Here is a 9,120-nt window from a genome sequence, read left to right as displayed (position 1 = left end):
AGAGCCTTGAGAAATTGCTCAAACTAGGCTGGAACTTGCAATCTTCCTATCTCAGTCTGCTAGAGTGCTGGGATTACAGGCAGTGCTATCACACTTGTCCCAATCACACATTTTAGAGATGTTTCAGAAATGAAAGTATGCTTGTGAATTGTTGATTTTCTCAAAGTAAAATGTGGGCACCCTCCCAGATCTGCTAGGAGGCAACCTTCTCATCAGGGTGTCCAGTTTAGCACCAACTTCCAAATATGCACAGGAAGATGCAGGATGCAGATTTTGAAGCTAAACAGCTCTATCTTTCTTCTTAGTCCTGCCTGATACCTCCTTTCTGACTCTATAAAGAGCTGTGAATCTTGATATTCAGGATTCATTAGCCTTCGTGACTTCAGTTAAAGATATTTTGGTTTTATATTTTCTGAGAGTAATGAAATAGCAAGCAGAAGAAAACACTAGAAATAGCCTTGTCTTATCACTTAGAAATAGAGAACCTAATGGGAAAACTGAGATAAATTTCTGGCAAGGTAATGTTTTGTGTGTTTATTTTTCTTCCAGAACTCTAAATAGTTGCTTTGGCAGAGTGACTGCCCCGTAACTGCCCCCTCCTGAAGTCTCAGAGGTGTTTACAGAAACCGAAAGTTCAGCAGTACATTTCCATGAGCTCATTACCAGCTCAAGTCGTGCCTTTTAGACTTTACATGTACAAATGAATACGCACATAGGATAAGGCTTTCAGGTTGTATTTTAATTACAAATAAAGGAGCTGAAGTCAGATATTTAATTACTGTAACAGCAGGGTGTCTTTAGAATCCCTGCTTTGGTCATTATTATTCGAAGCAACTCTAATGCTATTTCTTGCCTGCCTCTTTATGCTAATCATCCTAGTCCACCTTGCTCCGCCTCCTTCCAGCCCCCCTTAAGGACTGTACGTGTCCAGCTGTCACAGAGGGTAACTCAGACCAGGCGAAGAAATCACTTGATTTATCCCCACAGCACTTGTTTCCTTTGTGTATGTATAACTCTAGCAGTCCTCTCTAAATACTGGAGGAACTGGATTTCACATCAGTGGAAGGCACTGTGCCTTGCCGAAACTGTAATCTGTTAGAAATAGTTACTTTGGGGGATCTTACACTACGAGAGAGGACAGTTTCAATTTACTCTGAAGTGAAAGAAGAGCTAAATCTTGTTTTTGCCACATGAATTGGCATCTTTATATGTAAGGGAGGTAACATTGGTAAATATTTATTTCAGGAATCATGTCTAGGAAAATCTTGGAAGTTTACTAGAGTAGTAAATGTTTTACGTGTCAAGCAGGATCTGCATGTGAGTATGGGGTTCTGCATGCCTTCTGAGAACCATTTTAGGTGACTGGCAGGGGGCAGGAAATGTTGTTGTAATCCTTAAGCCACAGGCAGGCTGCTAGTACCATGTCTGCTATTCGGAGGAAAGGCAGCAGCCACCCGTTCGCCAGTTTGCACATGTGTCAACTGGAGCTGCAGGAGGACCGGCAACAGCAAGGTGAGTCAACCTAATGAGTTCTGTGTTTTGTGACCTTCTGTCCATTTGCATATCCGGAAGAATGGTGGGCTGGCACAGTATCTGTGGGAATCTCTGATTATAAAATTCTTTGTAATCTTCCATTTTTATTTCAAGAAGTATAGTAGAGAGGCAGAAGGATGCATTAACTTAGATTCACTATTGATTTTTAAAAGATTATCGAGAATTGAAAGACTATCAAGACAGCATATTCCTTGGAAACTTAGATGTTTAAAGGTCTAGCCACTGGTAGTTTTTTAGTCTGATATATTTTGTGTCATTCAAAACATGTGTCTCAGCAAAGCTGCATTGGTTATAGGAAGGATTTAGCTGAGAGTAGCTGTTATTTAGCCTGGAGCTGTCCCCCTGGTCTTGTCACTAGAGTGTATTTTTGGACCTAGTTTAAGCCTAATTTTGTCTGGATTTCTGGTTCATCAGTTTTTGGGAAATATAAATATGTTCTTGGTTCTTTCCTTTTTATGGTGTAGAGGCAACAGGAAATGGACAGGAAAAGGGTCATATCTCACTTGATGGGTGCTCATTCAAAACTAAACTATCCCACCTCACAGCCATTTTCATAAAGTCTTTTAAATTTTTAAAATCTGCTACCTAGCCAGATGCATTGATTAGTGGCAGATGGTTGACATGAATACACAAGATGATTTCTCCAATCCACCGTGTCAGGGGTGGCAGGGACACTCATAAGAAAAGCTAGGTACTCCTAGAGATAGTGTCATCACCTCCCAGAGGTTAAGACATTCCTAATGTCACCTCAGTAGCCTGTGATGGATCTGTTTATGTATGGATCTAGGCTGTGAGCTTTTTGTTTATTTTTCTGTAGACACAGTTTTGGATTTTAGTGGCATGGACAGTGGTGGCTAATGGGTCAAAACCTTCCACTTGTGTGAATGTGTCAAGCCATCTCCCTGAATGAGTCCTGCAGCTCTGTGAAGTGATTTCACACCTATACAGGCTTAGTAAGGCACAGGTAGAAAGTACTTTTTGTTAAATGTAAACTTTTCAGGCCACTCTGTACTGTCAAGGTTTAAAGAAATCATTTTGAGCCCACTACCTTAGAAAGTAAAGTTCTGGGATGCAGGAGGGCTGAGGTACAACACTTCAAGATGCTCTTGTTTCTCTACTAATACACATTCCTAGTTCATTGGGGTTTTTTGGGTTTTTTTTGCTTGCTGTTCATTTTGTTTGTAATATTTAAAGCTGATATAATATTTATTGGAAAAAATTTGGTAAGAGTAGCTTAAAGTAGATGTTAAAATAATCACCTGTAATCCCATGACCCAAAGATAGTTGCTATTAATATTTTGAATATTCTTCTAGTAGCCTTTTCTTCAATATATATGTGTAAGATTTTTTGCTAGATTTTTAAATAAAAACAGACATTCTGTACACAGTGTCTTGTAAACTGCTCTTTCAGTTAACAACATGTGATGACCAAATTCCCATGCCATTATGTGCAAGAAAATGGCCTTATTTTTATGATTCTTTCATATGGACTCAGCAAAACCTCTTAGACAATTCCCTACTGGTAGACATTTTATTTATTTCTACTTTTTGCTATTATAATTAATAACATGTTAAACCTGAACTAATGGATAAGTCTGTGCAGAGAAATATGTAGAACTGTGTATTCAAGAATTATACATTTTTTACTTTTTGTTTTTTTTGTTTGTTTTTCTTTTGGAATGATTCTCCAATTATCAGTGAAGGATATTTTTCAATAACACTGTTTTCAAAAATTCTTTCCCAATTTACAAGTGGAAAATAATATCCCACTGTTGTTTTAATTTAAGGCAGGCTGTCTCGATGGTTTCTTCTTTACTGGTCATATTCAGAGAAGCCTGGAAATATCATTATGATGACATATTTCCTAAAATACCAACAAGACTACAAGTCCAGTCTTCTTTCTCAGACTGAAGATTTTTGCCTAGAATATTTTGAAAGCAACCATATTCTTCCATGGCTGAGTCTCAAAATATCTGCCCATGTAAACCACAATTCATACAATTGTGAGGCACGTTAAGGCAGCTCATACTGGCCATGTCTGCTATGAGAAACGTCATCAGGAGATTTGAGTTGTTAAGTGACAATAGTAGTGTTTGCTATGTTTTTAAATAGCATTCAAATTACTGGAATTTAAAAGTTTACATTTACTCATTTCTGGAAATTAAAAGTACTCATTTAGTACAGTGGTCAGATTTTTTCCTGTATGTTATATTTGCACCTTGGTATTATGCAAAGTTCAGCAAAGGTCCAAGGAGGCAGAGCCATTCATTTTAGAGAGTGAGGTCTGGCTGTGGGTTTGTTAACAGAGGCAAACTGGGTTCATGGCTTTGGCCTTGCCCCAGACAGACCAATCCTACAGCTCTCTTATTTAGCTCATGTGGATGATGATGAATTGACTTTTAACTATTCTGAGACCATAACCAGCTTCAAAACACACATATATTTTAACTCTTCATGCCCCATTCCAAAGTGCCTTATGTTGACTCTAAAGTATTTGACTCCACCTAGTCACCCTAAAAATACATGTTTTAGGATGATCACATAGATGAAATTTATATATTCAATAATTATTTGGGCAAAACTATGTACAAGGTATTGTGTCAAATGCTAGGTGTATAAACTAAACTAAGTCGGCTAAATCATGGTTTTCTGTCTACATAAAGTAATTTCTTCATTACTTGTTGCTGCTGGTAGCTTCCTTTATAGTATTTTCAATCTATTTATTGATCCTGTGACCACATTCATAATTGTTAATGTATATTCTTACAAAGTCTCAGCAAAGCTCATTACACATTTCATGTATTAGGCAGACAACCACAAATGTTTTATAGGACTTTAAAATTTTACAAATGGCTTTATTTTTACATTGTCTCATTTAATTCTTATAATAGTCAGGTGAAATAGTGTATTAGTGGAGTGGGGAGAGAATCACCAGGCTGAAGACCCAGGCAAAGAGCTAATATCACAGAAGTCTGTTCCCTGTTGCTCTGGGGATATCAGCCTTTTTTTCTCCTTGGGCCTTCACTGGATTGGACAAGGCCCACTCACATGGTGGAAAGCAATCTGCTTGACTCATAGTCTACCAATTTAAATGTAGTCTCATTCCAAACCCTCTCACAGAAACATGCAAAATATTGACCAACTATCTTGGTCCTGCAGCTCAACCAAGTTGACACATAAAATTAATCATTACAGATAAGTATGATTAACTTCACATTTAAAGATGTGGAAACTAAGAATTTTCAAAGTCAAGTGGCTGTTTCAAGATTATGCAGTTATTAATGGCTAATTTCAGTGTTTATTTTTCCCTATAGAGCTGTCTCATAAAATCTATGACCGTAGTGTTATATTTATGTTTTCCATTGATCCATATCAGAGAAACTTCTCTCCAGATTCTCAAAATGTCTTGAAATTCCTCCTGGCTTTCTTTGTATGTGCTGACACCAGTTTTGGAGTAAACTACAGTTGAAGTCAATTCTGACACTACCCCAAATCAATGAAGACCCCACAAACTCAGGGCTCAGTCTTAAAGGATGCTCCATTTCAGACAATAGCCACACATTTCAGGTGCCTCCAAGCCACTTTCACTTCTGCCAAGCCAGCCACAAATTCAAGGTTTCTCACAACTCCTTTAGGTTTGGTCATGTGTTAAAACAGCTCACAGAATTCAGGAAAGCTCTTTACTTACAGACTGCCATTTTATTTTCTATCATTAAACAACCTGATGCAGAGATACAAAGCACAAGGCCTGGGAGGATCATGGCCCAAGAGCTGTGAGATTCTGGATATATTTGGTTCTTCATGTACTTTCTCAAGGCAGTTTCTTAAAATTCAAGAACTTGCACAAAACCAGCACAGATGAATGCCCTCAATGATTCCTTTATTCAACACCTTTTTACTGCATGCCCACCGTGTGCCAGATACTATCTATGTTACATCTGTAGTATTATTACATCTCTATAACATCTGTATTACAAACTGAGACTATAAAGATAGTTTTTTCCAAGGTTGTTTTCTAGCAGTTCTGCTAAGGAATTCCATAATAAAAAGTAAGCTAATAATACTTTTTCAATTCTTTGGGGGAAAGAAAACTTCATTCAATTCCATGAAACTCTGACTTTGCATTTTTCATCATTCTTTATATTTTAGTAAGATGGCTCTGGAGGGGTTTGGAAAGCAATAAATCTACATAGTTGAGAACTTCAGAGAGATGAATTTAAAGGCTGAGGAGTGTCTATGTACTATGCCACAAATTCGCTTGGAATCTAAACCACAAAACACAAAATTTGTTTAGATAGTTTGAATATACTCTTTCCTTTACATGCTTTCTGCATATATTCATGAATGCACTTCATTTAAAGCAGCTCATGAATTTGAGTGCTGAGCAATAAACATATAGGCCTAGAAAAGAGAATAATAATTAAATTATGCCCTTTATATAAAAAGATAACATAAAAAATACATGTTATGCCTCTCAAAATAAACTTGTATTAGCTTTCTTTTCTTATGCTGCTAAAGTAGTGATGCTGCATAAACAACATAACATCTTTGAAGTGATACATGGTTTAAATGGACTGGTGTTAAATGTAGAAAACTTGTACGTATTTCTGTTTTCTGTTACCAAAAAAGAACCTCAAAAAGGCTCAACTGAGTTTTGTTTTATCTTCAGAGCCATTATTAGCATTGATAGCCACAAATCGTTAGAGACAAATATAGACCATTTTAAGTAGTTAAAAAAGAGAAAATCCGGGGCTGGGGATTTAGCTCAGCGGCAAAGCGCCTGCCTGGCAAGCGCAAGGTCGTGAGTTCGGTTCCCGGTACCGGAGAAAAACCAAAAAAAAAAAAAAAGAGAAAATCCACATTTCTATAAACTATTGGTCTTCATCATGTTCAAGTTGCTACATATTACCAGAATCATTTCCATAATAAACTTGTCTAACAACTGTAAGATATGTGAAGATTTAATGGTAAGAAATTTTGGTTTTACAAGATAAAGTATGTTCTGGGAATGGTTGTACAACAATATGAATATAGTTAATGCTATTGAATTGTATATTTTAAAAAAGATAAGCTAGTTGCAGTGATGCACATCTATAATCTCAGCACTCTGGGAAGCTAAGGCAGGAGGATCACAAGTTTGAACCCAGCCTGGGGAACTTAGTGAGAGCCTATTCAAAATAAAAAGGGCTGGTGATACAGCTCAGCTCAAGGGTCCTTGGTTCAATACCCAGAAGCAAAAAGAAACCTTTAAAAAGATATCATTAAGAAGAGAAAATTATATACATATGTATTTACACACATGTACTATATATATAATCTTATATCATGTGTGTCATATATACATGTGACTTGTAGTCAGAATATGCTAAGAACTCTTACAAGTCAAGCAAAATAATTTGATTTAAAAACCGGCAAATAATATTGCAGACACTTCTAAAAGATGGCCAACAAGTGCATCAAAAAATGCTCAAGATTGTTAGTCTTTGAGAAAAGACAAAATAAAACCACTATAAAATGTCATTTTCATTCACTAGTGCTAGATTTGGATCTGAAGTATCCCCCATAGGTCCACGTGCTAAAAGTTTACTTCTCATTTTGGCACTTTTAGGAAATGATGGAAATGTTAAGAGGGCTTCTATTGTTGGGACTGAGCTCTTAAAGGGACAGTGGGACTCTAGCTCTTACCATTCTCTTTTTTGCTTCCTACACCATACACTCCTGCGATAATATGCTGCCACAAGCTCAAAAGCAACAAGAGCAACCAATCATGGACTGAAATCTCTAAAACTATGTGTATGAACAAAACCTTCTTTGTCTGTTATTTGTACCTTCTTTATTGTTAATATCTCAGGTATTCTGTTACAGTAATAAAAGACTGACTAATATGACCAGAATGACTAAAATACTGACAATATGATGTTTGGAGGAAGATGGGTAATAAGCAGAACTCCCATTCATTGCTGTAATATGGTATGATCACTTGGAAAATAGCTTGGCAGTTTCCTATAGAGTTAAATCTATACCAACCTATGGTTGGACCTATGGTTCAGTAGGTCCATTCTATTTTCCCAAGAGGAATGAAAATATGTACATAAAACTTTCACAAGAATACTCATAGTAGATTTTTTCACATGAACCACATATGAACAGCCCAAACAAGCAGGTAAAAGGATAAGCAAATTGAGAAATATTCACTTTGCTGGAATACTGTTCAGTAATAGGAAGCAAGGAATTACAGATACATATAACCATGCAGATTAATCTCAAAAAATGTTATTTTTGGTGAAAACAAGTCAAACACAAAGGAGTATGCTATGTGTTATTCTATTGATATGAACTTCTAGAACAGATAAAACTAAGTAATGGTGATAGGAATCATAATAGTTGTTCACAGAGGGAGAGGAACTGGAGTAGAACACTAAGGCACTCACTAGGGTAATGGAAATGTTCCATGACTTGAGAGGGGTTTTGGTTACATGAGTGTGTATCCACATCTGTCAGAATTCCTCTGTGCATTTTACTTTGTGTGATTTACACTTCATTTTTTAAAACATGGGATTACCTGGGAGGCTTCATACTCCAAAGCTGCCTCCAGGATTCTGAATGCTGGAGAGACTGGAAGGTCTCCATGAATTTTAACAACTTGCTCGGGAACATAACAGCACCTCGCTGACAGAATACCTATAGCTGAACTCAGAAAATTTCAACCACTCAAGGTGAAATATTAGTTATTACCTCAGGTAAACTTAATAATTGATAGCTTTTTATTACTTCATTTATGCGTGAAACTTAAAACTTCTATATTGAGATACAGTAACCTAAAACTACCAAATCAAGATAAGTTAAAGTATAATAAAAAAGAACTAAGTATCTAGCTGGGGCCAGAGTATAGCTCAGTGGCAGGGAATTAACATGCACTCATTAGCCTGGCTCTGATTCCCTATACCGTTGTAGTAGTAGTAGCAGTAGTAGCAGTATAGCTCAGGCAAGATTTCAACATTGCTTCCCCCCAGAAATTTGTTCTTATTGAACATCTTTAAAATCAATGAATTCCCTTAATTTTCTTCAGAATTTAGTATTTTAAAGCCATGACTAACTCATAAGATATCCTAAAATAAACAGCTGACTGGAACTACTTTGTAAAGATTTTTCTCACCAACTTCTATTTTTTTTTTTTTTTTTTTTTTTTTTTTTTTCTCTGGTACTGGGACCCGAACTCATGAACTTGCACTTGCCAGGCAGGCGTTTTACTGCTGAGCTAAATCCCCAGCCTCTGGGAACCACATTTAAAAAAAACTAAATAAAATTATGAGAGCAATATCTCAATGAAATAAAGATTAATGAAAGATGTAAAAAAAAATTTAAAGGAGCCAAATATAAGTTTTAAACTTTGCAATTACAATAACTGAATTGAGAAATGTGTTTAATAGTCAAGAAGACTAAAGCCCACAGAAGAATCACAAAAGTAAATAAGTCAATTGAAATAATCTGATCTAAAGAAAAGGGAAAAAATGACGTAAGCCGAAGGAAGCTTAGTAGATTTGTGGGAAACTATAAAAAATAGTA

The 9,120-nt window shown here is 36.3% G+C and overlaps 1 protein-coding gene across 4 annotated transcripts in view; it reads left to right on the top strand.

The window, feature by feature from the left end:
* The first annotated feature begins 887 nt into the window (after window positions 1–887).
* Window positions 888–9,120, top strand: part of Ranbp3l (RAN binding protein 3-like) — a 51,828-nt gene continuing 43,595 nt past the window's right edge. The window contains exons 1-3 of one of the 4 annotated variants that reach the window (XM_013515013.1): window positions 907–1,003; window positions 1,246–1,317; window positions 1,400–1,512. In XM_013515013.1, the coding sequence (XP_013370467.1) occupies window positions 1,289–1,317; window positions 1,400–1,512 (142 nt within the window). In that variant the 5' untranslated portion in view covers window positions 907–1,003; window positions 1,246–1,288. Of the gene's footprint in view, window positions 1,513–9,120 lie in introns of all 4 variants that reach the window. The other 3 variants (XM_013515011.1, XM_013515015.1, XM_013515014.1) reach the window with 3 other exon arrangements.

This window comes from Chinchilla lanigera, unplaced genomic scaffold (genome assembly GCF_000276665.1).
Source record: "Chinchilla lanigera isolate Chin_1 unplaced genomic scaffold, ChiLan1.0 scaffold00025, whole genome shotgun sequence".
Lineage (NCBI taxonomy): Eukaryota > Metazoa > Chordata > Mammalia > Rodentia > Chinchillidae > Chinchilla > Chinchilla lanigera.
This window is presented reverse-complemented; position numbering and strand designations above follow the sequence as displayed.